The sequence below is a fragment of the Anabrus simplex genome, chromosome 1 (assembly GCF_040414725.1).
Source record: "Anabrus simplex isolate iqAnaSimp1 chromosome 1, ASM4041472v1, whole genome shotgun sequence".
In the NCBI taxonomy this organism is placed as follows: Eukaryota; Metazoa; Arthropoda; class Insecta; order Orthoptera; family Tettigoniidae; genus Anabrus; species Anabrus simplex.
The window spans coordinates 220,742,756-220,767,742 of NC_090265.1; the positions used below are offsets into that span (position 1 = coordinate 220,742,756).

The window sequence follows — 24,987 nt, forward strand, 5'->3', positions numbered from 1 at the left end:
GCGTTCAGTGGAAGTAGTTAGCCCGATTTACAGTTAACTGATTCAAGTATCGCCATACCCATGGATTAGTGTTGTTACGACCGCTCTACTACATCTTACCTTCTGTCGCATTCTACCGTCCATCTGCTTGCTCGCCCAGCTGTTCACTGACTGGCCTGTTCTCCGGCACTGTTGCTGCTCCCTCGTTGCGACGTCACACCTACGTATTTTTCATCGAGTAACTTCTCGAACCTCTTCACCACGTATATAAGCAAGCTATTCCTTAGTTTCCCCGGTCAGACATTGAGTTGGAAAACAACACGAGTGGAGAGAGCGGAACTGTTCGCTAGCGGCTGGCCCATTGCGACGTTTTACCTACTTTTAATTTATGAATAGCTGCATTGTTTATCAACAGTCTGGGTGAGCAAAATGTTACAACTTTTTATATCTTTCGTGGTTTATATCAAGATTTGAACTTTGGATGTTAAATTATTTGGTGGCTTCATGGTCTCCATTCTGAGTCCTTCAGACTGATACCTTTATCTATCTCATACACCAAAATAAACTGTGCTTGGACAAGTGATAGAAGTGTTGCCACATCCTGGACTTTTTCTACAGGCCCGAGTGGTCGTTTACATTGCCAACGTGATAGCGTTTAAGCAGCCTGGAAGGATTCCCCCCCCCCCTCCTTTTCCTCTTTTCTTCCCTTCTCACTCAGTTTTCTTTTTCTTTCCCTTTTTTCTTTTCTGGTATTGAGTGGTAAAAATTTTGCCTCCCGACGTGCTTTAATTCTCTTGCCCTCTTTTGGGTTTCAAATGAAGATTGTAAGGGTGGCCTTAAATCATTATTTTCAGATATACTAATGTATCCCCCCCCTTTAATTCTTAACCAATGTGGGTTTTTTTTCGGTAGTAGTAAATTTAAAAAGGTGCTAATTCTGGTTTTTTTTCTGTCGAACTCTGGTCTTGGGCTTTTCTTGAAAATCATAATCATTATTCCCAAGAATTCTTAATTATTATTCATATTGATTGTATTTTGGTTGTCAAACGGGCTGAGCCCTTGCTAAATGTTTGTAATTCCCATTCTTTGTTTGTTATACACTGCCTATTCTAGTCATTTGAAGTTTAAATACAATTTGTTTTAAATCAATTCGCTTTTCTTACATTTGGTTCGTTGTACGTTCTCTCTCACTCTTTACCCTTTCCTTCTCTTTTTTTTTTTTTTTTTTTTTTTTTTGAACATTGTACTTACCACGGACAGCCCTCTCGGTTAGCTCGCCGTGGCGTCCACTGGCTCTGCTGATTGATGAATAATAAGTCTGATATACTAGGTTTGACCCAACGAGGCATCAAGCGCATGCCTTTCCGTGGTCCGACAAGTCACCACCAGTGAAATAACATTTGCTTGCTTCTAGCGTTATGGTGTCCTAATGATTACCGTTTGACGATCTTTGATGTTGTGGGTCGACCATCCTATCATTATCTATGCCAAGATTTTCGTCCTTTTAGCCATTTGTATGAACATAATATTTATTAGCACCCCACATTGACAAATACGCCACAGTGTCTTGATTAGCAGTGGTACAAAAGAGATCCCACGGAAGTGATTGATCGAGTGCTTGTCCTTCGAAAATATTCAATCCTAATAAGGAATAAGATTCGAATTGAAGTACATTAGGGCCGTAGCCAGCGGAGGTACTGGGGGTTAGAACCACCCCGCCCCCCCTGTAATTTTTACAAACGAATAATAAACTAAATAAACATTCAGACACATAATTGTAGAACCAACAGATCTGTAATTCACTTGTATCAGTGTCCTTATAATAAGTTATTCATGCACCTCCATTGCGTTCTACCATTATTTTGTAACTATAAATCCCCCCCACCCAATCAGCCGATCCTGGCTACGCTACTGAACAACATTCTTCCACATTTACTTCTGCTCCCACCAGCAACATTAATTGTACACCAAAAACCAGTGCATAAATATCAAAACGATTATCTGAAATTAGGCTTTACCAGCATTCTTTTGAATAACCAATGCGTCCATGATTTGGAGATTTTAGCAGACAGCTCGAAGCTTGTGAAACTTCAGACATTTGCAGACAAAACACCCAGACCATGTAAATAAGCCCATAGAATTTTCTAAGCATCATGAGCAACAACTAAAACGAAATGTCAGATTCCTTGAAAAGTAGGTAATAGTTACTAGCTAAGAGCATCCTTAGAGGTAGGCCTGCCCTGTTTTAATTGCAAAATCCAAATCACCACATCATTGGTGAGGAATTACTTCTCCCGTGAAAATGTGCGCAATCATGCCTGAAGAAAAGTTCTGTGTGTTTGAAGTCAATACCGCTCTCAGATGATACAGTGGCTAGTCATATTCATATAATAGCCTCTGACTTAAAAGATCAATTGTTGTCATATAGTCATGACAGGCCAAAATTTGCCCAGCAACTTGATGACTGTATTGATATCGTAAATAGTACCTAGCTTCTTGTTTGTGTGCGCTACTGTCATGAAAATGAAATGCACAAGGACTTTCTATTTCCTATTGGACAGCATTCCTACAATCAGAGCTCTGTTTCTGGATGAAAAATGGTGTCTAATACTGTGCTACTTGGCTGACATATTGAGAAACTGAATGATCTTAATGTATCACTTTACGAACAAAATAGTAATGCAGTAGAAGTCCACTATAGCGAGTACGGCATATAACAAGAACCCCATTATAACGTCAGTTTTTATCTGTCCCTTCAAAATTCCTATATTAAACTGTGTATTATCCTTCGGTTACAGCGAGAGCCCTATCACTGACACATCCATTATTACGAGCAATTAAGCATGCGCGATTTTTTCTGTTACCAATATTTATGTACCTTATGCCCTGCCATTATATTGCTTGCGATCGATCGTTTTCAGTATAGTTTCCTCGCTATGTCCACTGGCGAGCTCTCATCGACATTCAAAGGTGATAGAAATAATAACAGTAAGTTATTTATTAGACCACCTAATCAATAACCTACTGTTATTATTTCTATCAAATATCATCAATACTGACCAAAAATGATATTTATTACATGTAATTCAAAGATGATGTCAGAGTCCATTAACCCCTCAGCGCCGACCTCTATACGTCGTATAGACCCTCTTTTCTTCCGTAGCCGCCGACCTCTATACGTGGTATAGACCCATACATGGTTTCGCATTTACGTCTATAGCGTGAAGAGTTTTCGAGTTATGGATATGCAAATTGCTTTGTTTCCAAGAAGACACTTTCGGGTTTATCAGTGTTGTAAATAAGAATTGAAAATCGTTAAAATGAAGTTGTTTTTGCAACGATAAGTATTTGTCAAGTAAGTCTGAACACTGATCTCTGCTTTTTTTTTTTTTTTTTTTTTTTAAGTCTGTTTGCTTCATTCTTTCCTACAGAATAAAATAAAGAAGTGATATTCTGAGAAGTTTGTCTTTTCGTGTGATGTTCTTTGCTCTAATTTTACGTTAAGATTGCGGTTTATTTATTATGTTTGTCTTTATTTCTCAGCTTGTAATATTTTCGTAACTCTCCACGAGCGCACTGTGTAGGCATGAGTTAGTGCTGCTTTCTGTCATACGATACGAGAACCAGTTGTTCATGGTATGTATCTCGTTTTAAAGACGATGTCTGGACCTTTTATCTGAAATGTTTAAAGAATTGGTTTTTTTAGTCATAAATGTTATTCCTCTCATTCAGTTTCATCCTGCTCTTTTCGGTCTCGCTGAAGCTTCATCAGTCGGTGTGACGCCGCGTTCAATGGCTAGCTCCAAGCGTGGTTTGACTGACAGTAACGTGCTTGAAGTTTTGTATGATTCAGATGAAAGTTTAGTCGGAAGTAGTAGTGACAGTATTACCAGCAGTGATAATGAAGTAGATGATGTGGCTGTAGCGGATGCAGTGGTAAATGATGAGAGTGACGATAAGGAGGAACCAGTACTTGGAAATTTCGTGTGGGAGGCTATGGATAATTATACAGGTCAGAAGGAAGTTTTCAAGAGTGAATTCTGATTCCTGAAATCTCTAATAATATTCAGACAAGTCACAGGGACAAGCATTGAGCAGTTATCTTATCGGGTTCAGCTGATGGAAGGTTTGTTTACAAAATATGCTCGCTCGGGCGGGGAACGAAATATTCAAGGCCGGAATTGTTCAAAACACAGCGAAAAGAAGACGTCGGTGTACTGCTTCCAGGAGTGTGACTTGTCTCTGTCACGAAGAGTGCTTCGAACTCTATCACATGAAACTAAATTACTAAAGAAATGTGAAACAATTACGTAATTATCTGCATATACATTGTTCTATCATACGGAATTTCAAATTTCGTGAATATCGGGCTACTCTTATACTTGTAGTAACGCTTGAAGTGAATCAATGCATTTCAGTCGCGCTTAGTTGAAATCTCATCCGGCCGCGGGGTAGGATGCTCTTTAAATGGCTGCGACGCTGAGGGGTTAAAAATACCCATTGACTGCTGTTCCATAAAGATAAAATGAAAATGAAAGAGGAGAATATGGTTTTGTAAATAAATGCATAAATAATGTCTGATAGCATTTGTTAACTCATTAAAAATAGATAAAAAATAGAGGCTGAAGTCAACAATTGCTTACTGTAATTTTAATGCTAATAAAATTACTGTAATTAAGTAAGAATGGAATACGCTTCAAGATATGGCAGAGTGCATCATTGATTTAAGAGGTTAGTTTATATTTTATCGCATCTGGTTAAATATCGGAAAGGCTGTTGTGTAAATTTATAGCAAGAAGGTTGCCATTTCTCTACTGGTGCTTGAAATATTTTCATGAGACATATAGAACACTTAGGTTAAGTGACGCTGTTTGGATAAGAAAACAAAATGCTATTGATCATCTTCGGTATGCGCGCAGCTGTGAGCTCGCATCCGGAAGATAGTGGGTTCGAACCCCACTGTCGGCAGCCCTGAAGATGGTTTTCCGTGGTTTCCCATTTTCACACCAGGCAAGTGCTGGGGCTGTACCTTAATTAAGGCTACAACCGCTTCCTTCCCATTCCTAGGCCTTCCCTGACCCATCGTTGCCATAAGACCTATCTGTGTCGGTGCGACGTAAAGCTGCTAGCATCTTTGGTGTGGTGTCGTTTTCTTGCTATGTGTACTTGCTAGCGCTCTTGTCAACATTTCAGGGCAATGTTGGTGTTGATTAGTAATACCAGTCAACTGCCGTTCCATACAGAAAATCATAAATGACGAGAACGTAATTTCAGTGTTCTCCCTAGGACCTTTGTAATGGGCTCAGCCATTTTCACTGACCGCCCAGCTAGCATAACCTAGATATCCGCTAGTTACATAATATTTCAAGTTGCTTTACGTCGCACTGACACAGATAGGTCTTATGGCAAAAATGGGATAGGAAAGTGTTTGGAGTGGGAAGAAAGCGGCCGTGGCCTTGATTAAGGTACAGCCTTTACCTGGTGTGAAAATGGGAAACCACGGAAACCATCTTCAGTGCTGCCGACAGTGTGGTTCGAACCCTCTATTTCGCGAATGCAAGCTCACAGCTGCGCGTTCCTAACTCACTCTGTTTACGTGATATTAATACACATTTCACTCATTGAAAACTTACAACCTGTTTTCCAGTCAGTAACCGGGTCAGGGATGGAATGAATGAAGTCCCATCTTGCGGCGAGGATAGGAATTGTGCCGGCTGGCTGCAGCCTGTCTCACTCCTCTGGGGCAATGATTAATGACTGACAAATGAAGTTCCGAGAGGAGACCTTTGCCTTTGTTTGAACAGGGCTCCCTGTAAGTTAGAAAACAATCCAAAGTAACACCCAAGTATTTCGGTGTGTAATTATGTTCTAGAACTTTGTCCTTCCACGTCACTTGCAGCTTCCTTGAGGCTTGTTTGTTATTCAGATGAAAAGCACATACTTGAGTTTTCGATGGGTTTGGTTTGAGATTATTGGTCTCATAGTAGTGAGACAAAATATCCAATGCTGAAGCGAGATTGTTTTCTACTCTTTCAAAGCATTCACTCTGAGCAGCCAAGGCCAGATCATCAGCGTATAGGAAGCTTTTAGTATGAGGTGGATGTGGCTGGTCGTTGGTGTGTGTATATATATATATATATATATATATATATATATATATTGAAAAGTAAGGGAGCTAGCACACTTCCTTGAGGAAGACCATTCTTTTGTGTTCTCCATCGACTTCGCTGACCCTGAAAGTCAACAAAGAATCGTTGGTTCTGTAAAAGGGCAGCAACAATTCTGGTAAGCTTGAAATCCTTTGTAAGGCTATACATTTTTTGTAACATGATTTGATGTTGTACAGTGTCATAGGCACAAGAAAGGTCTACAAACGCTACTCGTGTGATTTTTTGGGATTGAAAACCATCTTCTATATACTGTGTTAGGTTTACTACTTGTGCACGCTATAAGACCTATCTGTGTCGGTGCAACGTAAAGCCACTAACTACTTGTGCAGTACAGTTCATGCCTGGCCTAAAACCAGCTTGCTCTGGGATTAACAAAGGCTCCACAGATGGTGCAAGACGATTAAGAAGCATTCTTTCAAAGATCTTGTAGAAGTGACACAAAAGGGAGATCGGTCGAAAGTTCTTAGGGTCATTAGGGTCCTTGCCGGGTTTAAGGATAGCAACTACTCTGGCCTACCTCCAGATTTTTGGTATGTGACAGCGCTCCAGGCAGTTATTAAAGAGTTGGAGTATCCATTCTTTTGTAGCATTTCCAAAATGTTTAATTTGCTCTATAAGAATGTCGTCTAGACCAGGTGCTTTTCTGTTCTTACACATCTTGATGGCGTTTTCCAGCTCTCCAAAAAAAAAGATTTGGATATTTCACAAGTTTCATCTTCAATGTTCCTTACAAATTTTGGTGGTCTAGCTCTGCGTTTAACTTTGCCATTCAACAAGAGCTGATGGGTGATTTCATTTGGGGATACATTATAATGAACAGATGCCTTAGTGGGGTCATTATTCAAACGTTTTAGTAGTCTCCAGGTGTTCATGCTGCTCTGTGACATATCCAAGTCTAAGAAATATTAATGTTTATTTATTCCACCTATTCAATACATAAAAAGTGATTTTAAATTATAGGGACATGTTTTGCCCTTTATTTAAGGACATCTTCAGCCTAAATCTCACCAATCTGAAAGATAAAAAAATCAAGATCCTGATTGTTCTTATTTGTGGTTTGGTTTTAAAAAAAATTACAAATGAATTTGAGGATGATGTAGGAAATGAGAATTATAACATGTAATATCCAAGTCTTCCATCAAATTAATCCAATGTCCCCTTTTCAATTTACCAACAGTCTCTATCAGTTTATTGCCAGCCTGTATTGTTTTTTCACTAAAAGGATCCACTTCAAAAAGCGAAATGTACTTTTCCAGATCTTTTTCTTGCACAAGGATCTAAACCTTGTATGTACTGTGTTCTGCAGCCACTTGGGATTGACTTGCGTGAACATTTCTTGATAGCATCAGTGAACTTATATGATTCTGGACTTGGATCAGTGTTCAAGATCACTTCATCTAGACTCTTGGTGAAGTTATCCCAGTCAGCTTTCTGAAAATTCATCACAATAATAAACAGTGAAAACTGTCGTGTTGTGTTCATGTTCCTATCTTTCTGTATATTACTTGACTTACAAACAGTTAGTGACCGTACATTTAACAGCTTCAGAATAATCCCATAATTTGTAGACCATAGCTTTCAGCATTGATAGAGTAACAAATTAATTTGTTTACATGTACGTAAGATTCCATTTTTATTTTACTGGGTGATAGTTTCAGTTACAACTGTGTTTTTTAACAGCAGTAAAATATTCCATTCTAAAACATATAAAAGTCTCAGTTACAATAAAGATTCTGTATGATCATATTCTACAACAGAGCCTTTCTAATTACTGTGCTGGCAACAAACACAGAAACTAAATTGTTTCTATCAAAGAGTCTGTTTCTGATGACTACAGTATCTGTGGCAGAAAACTCTCTTGTGAAAACATGTATGGAAATATGTGGAGTCATTTATTTATATAATACAATTATTGTACTTTTTATCATGGTTTAGTTTTATTAATCTGGCCTTCATAATGAATCTCTTTTAGGGCCAAATTCAATAACATGTACTGTGGAAAATGGAGGTACTCTGGGAAGCAGGAAAGGTGTTAACTTGCCAGGTGTTCCTGTGGACTTGCCTGCTGTATCTGAGAAGGACAGATTAGATTTACAGTTTGGTGTTGAACAAGAAGTGGATATGGTATTTGCATCTTTCATTCGTAATGCTGATGCTCTCCGAGAAATTCGTGAAGTTATGGGTATGTACACTTTACTTCCATTTTTTACATTATTACATTGTTGATTTGTAATGGTTTTTAACAGGGTAGTTTGGTTCAAACCTCTTTGATCTGAACCAAATTTTATATCATGGTTTAAACCAGTTGCATTTATTAAACCTCTGTGTTTTTAAAATTTGTTATTCCTTCTATTTTTACTACTTTCCCATTCTGGAGCAACAATGGCTTTATGTAACTATTGTAACAGTTCACTGAATAGCTCTTGTCCATTGTTGGACCAGTATCTAGCCACTGTCAGTTGAACTAGTTAATTTCCTTGTTGCTTGTGTTGTGGTCTGATTTTGAACGAGTTCAGTAAGATGAGTGGTAAGGAAAAAACTTTGGCTCTCTTTCGATGAGGTATGAAATGATAGCAGAAAAGGCCATAGAGCTAAGTATAAGAAATGTGGATATGAATTGGAAGGAAAGTACAAAAAATGAAGATTCAGAGAAAAATGCAAAGAAGCCGACAGTAATGATGAAGGTACAATATTAATTTAACTTTGGTCTATTGTTTAGCAGTAGTGGTTCTTCGGTTTTCTCACAATAAATCATAAGTTAACATCTACCTCTTCAACAATTTTTCCTTGTTTCTACCATGCAATTTTAACTTCTAATAGAAAACACTAACTGCATGAAAAGCAAGGTGCTAAAAATATTTAGTAAGTTTTTTTGTGTGTTCTATTAAAATGTTATATTTGGCCATTTTGGGTCTTTTACTCATATTCCAGGAACACGCAAATTTTAACAAAAATTTAAGTGTTTTTTATCATCCTTGAATCTACTCCAGGAGATATAACTATATATTTTTCCTTCGATTTCCTCCAGACACTGTCTCACTTAAGAAGCGGCACTGGAATATTACCAGATCAGAACACCTTCCAAGCAAGAAAAAGACTGTCTTCAACTTAATCTTCATTGGATTTGTTGTAAAAACCATATAAGAAGAAAACATTTGTTAGGTTTCCAAGTAGCTCAATATGTACAGTGACCACCAAAGAAGAGTTTAATGGTAAAAACTCCAATGAGGCGCACATAGTGAACCAGTGAGTTCCCCCAGAATCCTACCGGCCCTTCCCATTGGAGTCAGCTGATGGTTCTTTTCAACAAAAAGGAATTCAAGAAAAGCCTTATTAGCATAAATAGGAAAGAAATGAAAAGCAGGTGGTGATTTTCCTGTTCTTCCCTTGCTGTCATAGCAGCTGCTGAAAAATGATTTCCATTTTAGTTTATTCAGACATGGCATCTTCAAAGGAAATTCTTTGACACATGCCTTAATTGGCCTTCCAGATTTCACTTAATTGTTTTTTAGGGCCTCAGCTGTGTGTGTGTTGTTCCGATAAGCTTTGTTTCAAATTTCCCCATAAATAAGTCCCACGTACCAAGATCTAGAAAACGAGCTAGTCATAATCTCCTAATCTGGTCACCGAACACACTAATTATTGTAGCCATAGAATTACATGCACCGAGTGAGTTGGCCATGTGGTTAGGGGCACGCAGCTGTGAGCTTGCATTTGGGAGATAGTGGGTTCCAACCCCACTGTCGGCAGCCATGAAGATGGTTTTACGTGGTTTCCCATTTTCACACCAGGCAAATGCTGGAACTGTACCTTAATTTAGACCAGAGCCACTTCCTCCCCACTCCTAGACCTTTCCTATCCCATCGTCTCCATAATGGCTATCCATGTTGGTGCATTGTAAAGCCAATCGCAAAAAAAAAAACTCTCTCTAGGAAGGGATGCAAATGTGTGTCCAGGTATCATTTGGAGGTCATTGTTTCATATGGGCGCAATTGGGAACATGCATAATTTTCAAAAATATTTTTTTTGAAAAGTACACCAATGCAATAGTACGTAAACGTATTACATTGCGGTATGTTGCCTTGTTTTCTACCATTAAAAAAATGTTTAATAGTACCTTTCCGCAAGGCGAGTGAAACGGCCTCTGACGTAAGCGGCGCGCTGTGACGTCACGATCCAGTACCGCATGGAGCTCTACCAGCCGTTGTGCATCAGCCGTTGCTAAAAGCCGATTGTTTATTATTCATGATCGCGAGTAACTTCGAAATGACAGAAGAAAGGTTCGAAACTGCACAGTCAGACAATCTACCATGTGTAGATGTCATCATTCTTGAAAAATAGTGATTTTTGTGGCCGCAGAAATTCGCGGATAACAAGCAAGTTTGTAAGTGGCGTCTTTTATATTCGTGCAATGTACTGTAACCCATAGTATTAGGATGACAACGAATCTGGATAGATATCACATCACTTTCAAAATTTCCTTCTAGACTGATTCCCCTATTAAAGAATAACATTACATTTTCGGTCTTTCAGCATTAGTAAAGTAAGAAATCGGATTTCAGCACTAACATAAACATATAGGTAGCATTATAGTACTAGTCCGCTTCTGTGGTGTAGTGGTTAATGTGTGCCACTCCCGGAGGCCCGGTTTCGATTCCCGGCTCTGCCATGAAAGTTGAAAACAAATAGTACGAGGACTGGAACGGGGTCTACTCAGCCTCGGGAGGTCAACTGAGTAGAAGGGTTTCGAATCCCACCTCAGCCATCCTCGAAGTGGTTTTTCGTATTTTCCTACTTCTCCTCCAGGCACCTAAGGCCACGGCCGTTTCCTTCCCTCTTCCTTGTCTATCCCTTCCGATCCTCCCATCCTCCAACAAGGCCCCTGTTGAGCATAACAGGTGAGGCCGCCTGAGCGAGGTAATGGCCCTCCTCACCAGTTTCATCACCATACTCAAAGTCTCAACGTTCCAGGACACTGCCCTTGAAGTGGTAAAGGTGAAATCCCTCGCTGAGTCCGAGAGAAAACCAACCTTGAAGGATAAACTGATTAAGAAAGAAAGAAGGAAAGAAAGAAAGATCATAGTACTATAGGGCTATAATCTATCATTCCCCAAAAAATATATATTTATGGTTGGGACAACTGGCCTACCCACTTCCGGGGCCCATGAAAGAGAATTAAATATCTTTGTGGAGGGAAAAAGTTAAACATGATAAAGATAAATATGACTTCATCTAGTTTTCACAAGTCGGGCTGAGTGGTTCAGACTGTTGAGGTGCTGGCCTTCTGACCCCAACTTGGTTCAGTCCGGTGGTATTGAAGGTGCTCAAATACGTCAGCCTCGTGTCGGTAGATTTACTGGCACGTAAAAGAACTCCTGCAGGACTAAATTCCTGCACATCGGCGTCTCCGAAAATCGTAGAAGTAGTTAGAGGGGCGTGAAGCCAATAACATTAATTACATTTGGCTTTTAACAAGCTGAACATATCAGGAAAGAAAAGTGTCCTGGTGACATTTTAGTCGCTCAATACAGGAATGTCTTTGGGTGCTGTGACTTTTACTTTCTTTTTTTGCTTTACGTCACACCGTCACATATAGGTCTTATGGCGACGATGGGACAGGAAAGGCATAGGAATGGGAACAAAGCGGCCGTGGCCTTAGGTACAGCCTCAGCATTTGCCCGGTGTGAAAATGGGAAACCACGGAAAACCATCTTCAGGGATGCCGGCAGTGGGGTTCAAAACCCACTATCTCCCGGATGCGAGCTCACAGCTGCGCGCTCCTAACCGCACGGCCAACTCGCGCGGTATTTTTACCCTTCGGTTTATTGACTTGGCTTGTATAACCTAAAACTTAGGCTAAGTTGGATAATATTTTAAACACCTACATCACTATTTTCACCTGTGTGCAATTATGTTATTTATTTCATTAATATTATGATAATTATTATAATTGAGCATTGTTAACTTATAAGACCCCAACAGACAAGCATTGGTTTTGTGTAGAGTTATACATTTGTTAAATTCACGTTGTTTCCTTTCATAATGTACACGCCTATTCTTTGTTACATTATAGAGTATTTAGATATAGCCTAAATTTCTTTACCAAGCTCTTCAATAAAGACATACATAACTGTCCCATGCCAAGATATATGGGTAGAATTAGAGCTGTCAAAATGGTTCATAACCCCTTTGATTTATTATCTTGACATGGATCACCCAAAACATAGGTTAGGTTTGGAAAATACTTAAATAATCAGCATTATTTAATGCACTGTTTATTACTTTCATATTCCAAGATGTAATTGAAGCATTTAAATAAAGCATCATACATTAAAATTTAAAGTTTTACCACTAGAACAGCTGACATGGAAAAGTGATTTGAAAATTCAAACAAATTCATCTTACGTTAAAATATTCAAAAAAATAAACTGTAGACTTTTCCGATATATCACCAGCATTTCTCCGGCTCGCCAAAATCCATTTCTTCTTAGTTTTAGTGTCTTTGGAACATTTATAAACAATTTGTTTGGTATGGTATGCGATGTGCTATTGCACATCGGAACTCTACACCATTTATAAGTTTTCTGCCTCACTGTCTGCGCAGGATTCATTTTAAGTCTAAAATATACCACTCAGATTATTATCCAATGTATAGACCTCGAATTTAACCATACTAGACACTAACGTAAAGTAGAAATACGCGAAGTGTATCCTGCTTCTCACAGCACACTATGTGTTATTTCGTCTGCTAATTCAGTCAACCTGTACGATGACGTCAGACCAATGAGATCGCGTGCTTGCGTGACGTGACATTTTCGTAGATTTTTATCACGTTTGGAGTTATTATTTGTACATTCTGATCACATTTTTGAATTCTGCATGAAATTTTGAATCAGATTAGCATATTTTTAATTAAAACCCCGGATCATGCATGTTCCCTATTATTCGTCGTCCACTAACTGCACTCCAAACCCTGACCTTCTTGTTGTGAACAGGTACCTAGTATATCATGTGGGGATTTTCAGTGTTCCAATGTAGTGTGTTCTAAAAGTTACTGTACCTACTGAGGTGAAACCAAGCTTTATCAGGTGTGATCAAAAGTGCAGAATCTAAATCTTCAGACATGCACCCCTTGGCAGAAATTAACTCGAACGACAGGATTTGCAATATTTAACTTGTATGTTATGGAACCCTTATAGGGGAAAAAAATGTCAGAATTATAAGCCCTCTCAACACAGGTGGGCTCGGTACCACACACCTGTGCTAAACGTCGGTTAGGTTAACGAAGGCTAACCTGAAGTCTGGCTTGCATATCTTCAGTGTTTTCATCAGTTAAGATCCCTCTTTTTATAAAGTCTTTATCTATTTAAGATGGATCCAGTTCTGCACTGCTTTTCAAACAAAGCACTGACATATGGTTTTGATGGTGTCAAATTTTCCGGAAATTGTTTGCAACTCTTCCACACATCACCCACCACCTATCATACTATTTCTGTTTTGAAAGGTATGTTTCAACAATAAACACTTCATGCTCAGTTGTCTAATTTTACCATGATGGATAGTTGTTACTGTGCTTTTTATAATCTGAACTACCGAGTGCATCAAGTAAATCGTGTCTCACAAGTACAGAACTTGATTAATGACCTACTCTTACCGGACAGAGGTTGGTGCAAAGAAGTTGTCCTCCATCAGGTAACTCCTTATTTGTCCTTTCAGTGGGGGAATGCAGCTTTTTCTCCCCGTCAGCTTGCTAAGTGCCTTGTTCGAGTTTGCTGTAAACCCTTCTTTGATTGTCACTGTATATGCTACTAATGCATTTTGCAGTGTGGAATACCATGAAGTTCTCCAGCTACTGCAACAACTATGTCCTCACTATGAATCCCCAAATAGAATTGAAATTAGAGGTTATTTACTGGACATTGTTTACAAGAAAGAAAGAAAGAAAGAAGTGTTCTTCAATGTTGAACAATGTTCAGTAGTTGTCGGGTAGGATTCGGTGGATGATCAAATGTCCATAATGAACCAGTAGTGTTCTGCAACAGTTCTTCTTTTACAAGGGACATTCCTTCGATGTTCATGGACATAATCGACAACTGTGGTCCTGAAAAGGACCTAAGAATCATCTTTCAACATTTCTGGAATGGACATTGTGTGAAACATGTTTTGTGACATAAAATGTACTTTGTTTTGTTTGTATATAATACCTTATTTATATTTTAAGTTTTTTCAACACTCTGACACGAATTAAATAAAAAAAGTAGTGTTTAACAACAGGGGATACTTGTTTGGTAGATACTGTGGATATATCAGGAAATCCACATACGTCAGATAACCTGGCAGAGATGGCATCTAGAAATATTCTAGAAATATCAAGCAGCATCAAGAATGTAAAAGAGAGTTGAAATGTTTTGCGCGTTCATTCGTGATATGATTATATAGATAATGTCTCGCCATGCAGCACTTGTTGGAAAACAGGGAAGACATGTCTGTTCAGTCCATCTTTTGAATCCCTTAGCGAGTAACTGTCAGTTTTCAATCCTGAAGGAACATGTTCTCAGTGCTGTCAAATATTTTCAAAATATCTATTCTGCAAATTCTCCTCAAACAGTCAGGTGCTCCAAAACTTATCACGCTAGCTGAAACCTGTTCGAACAGTTCAGTTGATTGTCTGGTTACTTACTTAAAGGTTGGTCTACATTTCTTAGGGACAGAATTGATAGTAATATGCAAGCAAAAGTTACCAATGTCATTTTTAAGAAGAATTTTTCATGATTTCCATTTTGAAGCCTGTCTTTGAGACTCGTGATATAAACATACCTACCAACTTTCCCGATTTAGGCGGGAGACTCCCGATTTTCGACAGTTTTTCCCGCCTCCCGATTATTCTATTATTTCTCCCGATTTTAGCTTATTTTTTGGTGAACTTCAAACATTTATTTTCAAATCCCGCCGTTTCAGCTTTTTTACGCCAGTGGCCGGAAGTCCTTCACTCATTGGCCGCTTTCAAACGAAACATCGACGTTTATGAATGCGAGAAATGTTCGCGAATGTACGATGTTTATTGAAACCTTTATATCGCGACGCGTGTATCGATTGTCAATCTCTCGTTCTCGCGTTCTATGTTGGTGTTCGTTCACATCAGTCTGGTCGATTCTAGAGACTCGTCGCTAGATATTGAGTGTTTCTTAGTAATTTAGTGACAGATTAGTGACTTTTCTAGAGATTTTACGAGCCATTTAGAGACAATTCAGACTAATTTTTATTTATCTCAATATAAATAAAACAAGAGTTTTGTCCGTACATTACTCAGAATTTAAAAAGAATGATATTTGCGTACCGGTCGCGACCATCCATAGTAACAAGGGGATATGCACGTTTTAATTTTCCGTAATTTCTGTCTGTCTGTACGTACGTGCGTACGCACGCTCATCACGAGAAAACGGCTGAAGAGAATTTAATGAAAATCGGTATATACCGTCGGGGAATAAGTCGCTACAATCTAGGCCATAAATAATTTTATTCACGCTGAGTGAAATGGTAGTTTAGGGGAAGGCCGAAAATTTAATTCTCAAATATTTATGTTATTATTAGCCCTATCGATAAATACTACATAACTAAAGTTATATATTATAAAATTTCCTATCATTTACGTCTTGAACATTTTTACCGTACCGGCTATGATGATAGAGATATTCATGGATTCGGATTTTTTGCTAAGTCCATGTCAGCGCCGGGATACGTGAAAATGGGTGAACAGAATTTTATATAAAGTCGCAGAATAAGGAACTACAGTCTACGCTATAAATAATTTTATTCACTCTGTTCAAAATGGTAGTTTAGGGGAAGGTGCCAAAAATTTAATTTTTAATTACCTATCTTACTGGTCATATTGAAAAGTACTACATAACAAAAGTTACAGAGAATACAATTTCCGATTATTTGTGTTTACTTTACAATGGCGAAAAATGAAAGTATCCTCCTATTCAATACATCATATATTCCGTCATTAGACGGAGTAAACAAGTTCAGACATGTTTCGGCTCGTTTGAGCCATCTTCAGTGAAAAAATTAGGGGGGTTGGAATAATTTACATAATATGAGTTGAAAAAATGCTAAAAAACATAATGAAAGCGCAAATGAAAAAACAAACAAAAGAGAGCCTAGACGGAAACAAAATAGCACAAATATACAATATTTACATCAAAATGCAGAGCAAAAAACAACTTATTGCAACAAAATTCAGTGAAACTGGAGTTAATTTGAAATAATAATTGATACTAAAAAACTGCGTTAACCTAAGAAACAAGGGAATGAGAAAACAAATGATGCAGATGGAAATGAATAATGGTAGCACACGGTGAGGTTGTGGACCTCATAGTTTACAAATTATTAGTTTATAAAAACGACAAAACAGTTTGAAATCGCTGTCAAAATCCTAGTGGAAACCCATCACATCAAAATGGTCAGGAGGAGAGCGGGAGCAAACATTTTGAGAGAAACCAAGCCTGAATTAACCTGCAGGCGAAAAGCCTGTGATAAGGAGAAAAAACACCTTAAATTTAAGGCTTCAGAAATAGCAGCATTCTTAATATCTTCTCAAACTAGCGGTCCCTTTCTTCATTATTGTTTCATAATGTTGGCTGGTGTTTTGCCTTATTGTAGAGGGGTCGGAAGGGCCGCATATAAAAAATATGAGAAGAAGAAAGGGACCGCTAGTTTGAGAAGATATTAAGAATGCTGCTATTTCTGAAGCCTTAAATTTAAGGTGTTTTTTCTCCTTATCACAGGCTTTTCGCCTGCAGGTTAATTCAGGCTTGGTTTCTCTCAAAATGTTTGCTCCCGCTCTCCTCCTGACCATTTTGATGTGATGGGTTTCCACTAGGATTTTGACAGCGATTTCAAACTGTTTTGTCGTTTTTATAAACTAATAATTTGTAAACTATGAGGTCCACAACCTCACCATGTGCTACCATTATTCATTTCCATCTGCATCATTTGTTTTCTCATTCCCTTGTTTCTTAGGTTAACGCAGTTTTTTAGTATCAATTATTATTTCAAATTAACTCCAGTTTCACTGAATTTTGTTGCAATAAGTTGTTTTTTGCTCTGCATTTTGATGTAAATATTGTATATTTGTGCTATTTTGTTTCCGTCTAGGCTCTCTTTTGTTTGTTTTTTCATTTGCGCTTTCATTATGTTTTTTAGCATTTTTTCAACTCATATTATGTAAATTATTCCAACCCCCCTAATTTTTTCACTGAAGATGGCTCAAACGAGCCGAAACATGTCTGAACTTGTTTACTCCGTCTAATGACGGAATATATGATGTATTGAATAGGAGGATACTTTCATTTTTCGCCATTGTAAAGTGAAAACCGTCAATACGGAATGATTCTAATATCTTGTAATGATTATTTGTGTTATTAAGTTTTACCGTACCAACTACAATAATATTGGTGGTGATGGTGATTAAATTGTGAAGAATAAGAATGAGAAAAAATTCATGAAGGAACAATTGCTTAAATAACACATGAGGTTGTCATGAAAGAAAGGAGGACTCACTTGACATTAGATGCTCTAAATCACAGATTTGGAAGAAAACTAAGTGTGATGGCCTCCAATATAGAAAGCTCATAAAATTGATCAGCAATAACATTACATTGACCATTGTTTTTTGTGATATGCTTTGTGTATTCTGCTGCTATTTATCTCCGATAGATAGGATTACTGCTGCGTATTGAGTATAACAGCCAGCCTGAATATTGGCGGGAAGTAGCTGGGGAGTAGGGAGTTAGATCTCTCTCTTCTTTAGCATGCCATTCCTCTTGTTCACAAATTTTCTGATACTACTGGTACATAACACACTGGATTAGCATAGTATTCCAGCTATTCAATCACTACTCTGAGGCAGTGATTGGAATGAGCAGTGTGCACACTTAAACGGAATGATTACCTACACAGGAGTATTCGCGGCTGTCTGCAGCCTGGTCATTCTAGCTCTGAAACTTTTGAACTGTTAAGAACGACACCGTAGTACCTTTCGCTAAAAGTGAGAAAATGTGCTGTTTTCATTTTATCAAATATTTCATATGACAACATTGCTTTTTATCGCAACATTCATACTGGCGTCATTGCAATGACCTATGTTGACTTTAGTTGGGAAAACTATAAGGACAGTCTTTCTGAGAATTCCGTAGCGAAGCACGGGTTCATCAGCTAGTTATTTGATCCAAATAGCCTTGCGCTTTGCATAATCGCACGTGCACTTGGTGCGATATATTAATCTATGCATTTGCTAAGTAGCTTAATGGCATCTAAGTGCATGACTGATTCACACATGCATTCATACTATTTTCAGCAGGCTTATCAGGGACCGGTCATATCTCACTCACATACTTTCTGTGAGGGAATAAAGATGTGTAATTTTTAGCCTTGTAGCCTATAGCGCAAATCGGGCTTTGAGACAATAAGTATTATAAATATATTGTAGTACTCTATTGTGCAAGACATGTAGAATAAGCAGTTTTGATCAATTGTTTCTCCTGGTTTTTCCTGATTTTCATACCAAAATCTCCTGATTTTTGGTTTTGTAAAGTTGGCAGGTATGTATAAAGTAAAGACTTACATTCCATTATTTACGCTCTGTATTTCTGGAAACTACTTTTAATAAACACACAATTGATGTGATTTAAGGTCAAAATGTTCAAAGGAATTTGTAAAATAGATATAACCTGGCTTAATCTTTCTGCTCATTTTTTTTCTTTTTTCTTATTGGTATGTGCTTGGTGCAAAGCAAATCAGTAACATTGAAATAGTTCAACTAAGATAAGAAGAAATTGAACTTGATTTTCCAACCTAAAAATATATATCTAGCCTACCACTGATAGTGCCCAGGCACAGTCCCCACCATTTCAAGAATCACTTCAGAAAATGCTTGCTGTCTCAAGTATCAGCTTATGAATGGTGGAAGAGCCAAAAAAAAGTGCAATTAAAAGCCTTTATCCTAATGTATTTACCATTTATCAACGAACGTTTGCTCAAGCACCTTCAGCTAGTTTAGAAATGTTTTTCTTTCAGTTTAGTTCATTGAAAGTTTCAGAACAGACTGGGAACTGAAAAGGCCTCTAAACCACCATAGTGCTTTTATTCTAAGTGCTTAATCCCAATGATAATGCTTAATTTCTTTCTGTGTTCACAAAAATCTTTTGTATTTTTTAAACACTTCATTTAACGTCACTTCAGCTGATTGGTCTTAATTCGATCTAATAATAAAATACATTGTATATTTACTCGTTAATATAAAGACATTTGATTATAACTGATTAATCTGTTCCTCTCTTCTGGACGATAAATTGTCGTCAAGCAGAAAATCCTCGTTATGGACATAGATTTATTGCAAATTATTTTGATCAAATTTACATGTATTTTACTGAATGTTTCGGAAAAAATATTTTTCTTGAAATACTAATAAAATGTATTTGTATCTTACCTTTACATGTTGAGTTTAGTTTGGTATACCTTGAAACAGGTTAAAACACAAGGGCACATTTCCGCAGGCAGCACACATTATTCTTACATCTTTCGTAACACCTATTTTCTCGCCCAACACTAATCACTGGCTGGATGGAATCTTGGAGATGAAATGTCTCTTTCAGCCTATCACTAAAGCTGAAATTAATATCATAATTTCCACACCACTAACACTTGCTAAACATAGAGAACCACTCGACTTCCCTAGATTTGGCATTGCATGTAACTGTGTAGACCCGTATTGAAACTCGCTAGAATTTGCATACAATATTTATTTTTGTTTTCCACCTATTCAATACATAATTGTTTTTTGTCGCTAGAAAATCATTATACTATAACACTACATTAACAGGGACATGTTCTGCTCGACTTCCGAGCATCCTCAGCCTTTATAACTTTTCTCAAGGTTAAAACATAACATTATTAACTTATAACTAATTTGTACTTAAATATAATCTTAATATTAAGCAGTAATCTTAATATTAAGCAGTAAAATACATTAACAGAAAGACATTTGTGAACACAATAAACAGATTAACATTTAAAATAAGTGTTAAAATTGGAATAAACATTAATTCTATTAACACTGATGTCCTAAACATGGTCAATTCCAACAACAATGAAAAGATTTGGCTAAAATTTTCATAAATTTCTTCATTTTTACTAACTAAATTGTTAATGAGCTATTGTATTGTGCCGATTAAAATTTGTCATACCGGGCGAGTTGGCCGTACGCGTAGAGGCGCGCGGCTGTGAGCTTGCATCCGGGAGATAGTAGGTTTGAATCCCACTATTGGCAGCCCTGAAGATGGTTTTCCGTGGTTTCCCATTTTCACACCAGACAAATGCTGGGGCTGTACCTTAATTAAGGCCACGGCCGCTTCCTTCCAACTCCTAGACCTTTCCTATCCCATCGTCGCCATAAGACCTATCTGTGTTGGTGCGACATAAAGCCCATAGCAAAAAAAAATTGTCATAAACCCTGTTAAAATTCAATAGTATCTGAGGCTTAAAAGTCTTCATGTTCGTATGTCATAAACCCTGTTAAAATTAAATAGTATCTGAGGCTTAAAAGTCTTCATGTTCGTATTGAAATAGTGAGAAATGTTCTAAGTCTCGTGTAATTTGATACTTGCTGCAATGATCTATTGATTTTGGACGGCTAGGTACATCTTGTTGGTTGTTTCCCCTAACTAGTCTTGAATTGACGAGTTGACGTGTTGCTTGGGAGTTGTTCGTTTTTTTGGAGCATGGTCAAAAGGGACTTCAAATCTGAGAAACTGGATGTTGATGCATTATCCTTTATGACAACCTTTGTGTTGGTGCTGTAACAAAATAATTTGCGTGAGTGTGTTGTTTGTTCTTATGCTGTCCAGTGATCATATTGATGTGCTTTACTTAACCCCTTTGACTGCTGCTATGATGCCTCATGGTGCTTGTTGCAGCACAGCGACTGCTTGCTTTTGTGTTTCTGCTTCTTGTGTTGATCAAATTTAGACAATATTGTAAGTACGGCTAATGTTTAACATGATTATTAACATTATTTTCCATTACAATATTGTTGCACAGCATTATTATATTAATATGAAAAGCAGAAGTATTTTTTTTCTACCATATACTGTAGATGATGATGATTATAATCTAACATCATCACTGCAGAAAGAGTGGTTAAAAAAGAAAACTGTTTTAACCAAAAGAACCAGGAATTTGTTTTTTAAACCTAGTTTTTCCCCAACCCTGGTTTTTAGTTAGAAGTTGGTAACTTATGAAATTGTAACAAGCTTCCAATTAATGAAACCTAATAATAATAATAATAATAATAATAATAATAATAATAATAATTAAAATTCATAATACTCGCCTGAAATGAAGAGATGCAATTACTATCTTTATTGCTGGTGAGATAGGGAGTCCTTTGTCCTCTTGTAACCAAGGGAACAAGAATATTCAGTTTAGGAAACCCTGACATACAAAATTACTTTAAAAACTAATACAGTAGTTCTTCACCTCAGAGGGCACAACATAAGGTAATAGTAGTGACATCTGTCAAAATGTCCACACTTTCCAAAATGAGTTTCAGATTTCTTGATCAAGATGGCCTTCTACAAGGTACTAGTTTTAAATGCACAGGGCAATTAGAAACACAAAATTCAATACTAATACACTGGTCTCAGAACTAAACCTAAGCTCATTCATGTCTTCATACATACTACAAACCCCCCCCTCCAGCGTGAGTACATTGCCATTCTCCACAGACTCTTTCTATTGGTCTTGCCCTCTACATACTAGACAGAAACAAGGGACAACATCAACCTTCAATGTGCACTTACGGATGTCAACGAATCAAAACAGATTCTTTAGATCTTAATAACATTATTAACCCATTCAAGAGGAGGATTGCTTTCTATCGTCATGTGACAAGAATGAGCCCTGCAAGGTCAACCAAGCAGCTCTACTTCTACCTATTATTATTATTATTATTATTATTATTATTATTATTATTATTATTATTATTATTATTATTATTATTATTATTATTATTAACAACAACTTCAGTGGCAACATTGGACCACTTGAGTCTTCTATGTACACTTTTTCTTTGAAGGTTGTACTGTTTGATTCTTCTTATCTGCCCAGTACTTATTCATTCGTTCTAATCGCAGTGTTCTTAATTCGTCTGGAATCTCTAGAGGCCTTCTGTGCATCATTTCAGTTGAAAATTTGTGATTCTTAAGAAGGGTGGTAATTTTATTCTTGTTCTCTGCATCTGTAATTTTTAATCAAACTATTTTGAGATCCTCTTGAATTTCTGTCTTTCTCAGATTTCTCATCACTAGTTGTTATAAAAATCCTGTTTTCTGGTAATTGTAAGATGTGAAAGAAATAAGAGATTTTCTTTTTCATCGTGCTGGTAACTGGGTTAATCTCTCGATAGGCAGTTTCATTGGGGAGGATTCTCCAGTCTCCTTCAACCTGGTACTTTTTATTTATACAAGTTCTGATAATTCTTCTTTCAGTTTTGAGAAGCTGATCAGTTGTTCTTGTTTTGTTGTGTTTTTTTTTAATTTGGAACAAGGTTTCGCAAGCGTAAGTGGCTTCGGGCAAAGTTACAGTTTTGTAGTGTTGGACCTTAGTGTGTATTGACAAACATTTTTTGTTATAAGTTGACCAGGTTAGAATTTGTGCATTTCTCATTTTGTTGGTTCTATTTATCCATGTTGCTTTCTCGCTTAAGTTGTGCATAATGATTTCTCCAGGGTATTTAAATTGTAGGACTTTGCTGATTTTTTGATCATTTATGATGACTTTCTTTAATGTTAAGGGATTTCATTGGCATGATCTCACGTTTTCTCAAAGGATATTTTAATGCGATTTTCGGGAGACTGGTGATCTGAACGGACTTCTTCCATGTCAAGGGCTAAGAGAGCTAAATCTGCAAACCCTAGGCAGTTTGTCCTTATTGAGGGTTTTATCTCCAGTTTTGATTTTAGGTGGGTTTTCTTTTTGCCAAATTTTCATTATGTAATCTAGAGCCAAATTGAAAAGCAGTGGAGATAATCCGTCGCCTTGTCTGAGGCCTATATTTATTTATAAAGCATTTGACATTTCTCCCCTGAACTTTACTTTTGAAATCGTGTTGGTTAAAGTTAGTTCAGTAACTTTTGTTAATTTAGGCCATATGATCTGAGGATTTTTAAGAGTGGGTCTGTGTATACTACCATAAGCCTTTTTGAAATCTATGAATAAAGTAAACAACTGTTTATTTCTGCATTTGTAATATTCCATTATTAGTTTCAGGCTGAGAATTTGGTCTGGGTAACTTATGTATGGGCAAAATCCTCCTTGGTATTCCCCAAGTTGTGGTTCCAGTATGTTTTTTATCCTATTGTAAATTATGCGGGAGAAAATTTTGTGAGTGCCGTCCTAAAGGGTTATTCCTCTGTAATTGTCTGGATTAGTTTTCTCTCCTTTTTTGAATAATCAATGGCTTATGCCTGAGGTCCAATATTCTGATATTTTCTCTGTGATACACATTTTGGTTACATGCTGATGTAGATTTATGATTGTTGGTTTCCCTGCATTCTTCCATATTCCTGCAAAGACTAGATCTTCACCACATGCCTTATAGTTCCTTAATTGCAAATTCTACTTCATTGATAGTTGGAAGATCTACACAGTAAGAGATATAAATGAAAATTCAATTTTAGCTAAAGGCCCCAAACATAATTGGCCTAACCTTAATATGCTTAACACGGCCACTACCTTGATCACAGAATCTAAACTAGCTATTAACAAAATGACAATAGGTAAACAAGATGAATTATGAATAGAATTAAAAAAGAAACTGAACTACATTTTCTTTCCAAAAAATTCAATCAATCCCACTAATCATAACAATAACAAAGATTTGTCGAACAAAAACAATTATATGCACTTAACAAGAAAATCTGTGACAACGATCTTATTGTCACCAAAGCTGGCAAAGGTAATACTACTGCCATAATAGATAAAAATGAATACATTAGTAAAACAGTTTATTTTCGGGCAGTTCATTTTCCATAGTCGAAAAGGATCCCACGCAGAGAATTCAACGATTACTCCAGACCCTAAAGAACACCCCATATCTATTTACAGACCAAGAAAAAACAAAATAATTATGGATCCAGGTCTTCCTACTGCAAAAGCCTTCCAAAAATACACACGTACCTATTTGCCCGATCATAAACTATAGACCTACCCCTTTATATAAAATATCTAAATTTATCCAAAAATGTCTGAGGAAGAATTATCAATTTATTTCCAAAAATATCCATTAAAAACATTTCTGATCTAATTAACAAGTTAAATAAATTCAATATCAAGCCCCATCACTCCCTTCATTCTTTTGATATCATTAATATGTACCCCAGCATACAAGTATCAAAAGTTTACCCTATTATTAAAAACAATTTAAATAAATACAGTCATTTGAATAAATTAGAAATCCATGATTTCATGCCTATTCTAAAATTAGTTGGAAATAAGTTTCTTCACTTTTGATAAAATGAATTTGTATTGAAAACGTGGAACTATTGTACTTGTAATTTTAATGGGGATCTACGCAGTTCAAAAAAATTAAGGCAACATGTTTTTGAACGTATGCCATACTCCACAAAACAATACGTCACACCTAGGTATATTACCAACTAAACCTTTATTCTTTACCGTTGAAGTATACAAAAGAACATTGATGGATTTGCATTAGTTTTCAGAACACAAATGGAAATGTCCAAATAGAGGCAAAAACAAAGTGATAAGTCCTCCAGGG

General features: G+C 37.0%; 1 protein-coding gene across 3 annotated transcripts in view; it reads left to right on the forward strand.

Moving 5' to 3' along the window:
• The window catches only part of LOC136885854 (pyruvate kinase), a 224,826-nt gene that overhangs the window by 151,756 nt on the left and 48,083 nt on the right, over positions 1-24,987 (forward strand). For all 3 annotated transcript variants that reach the window (XM_067158557.2, XM_067158551.2, XM_067158550.2), the window contains exon 5: positions 8,122-8,331. In XM_067158557.2, coding sequence (XP_067014658.1) covers positions 8,122-8,331 — 210 coding nt within the window. The remainder of the gene's footprint in view (positions 1-8,121; positions 8,332-24,987) is intronic.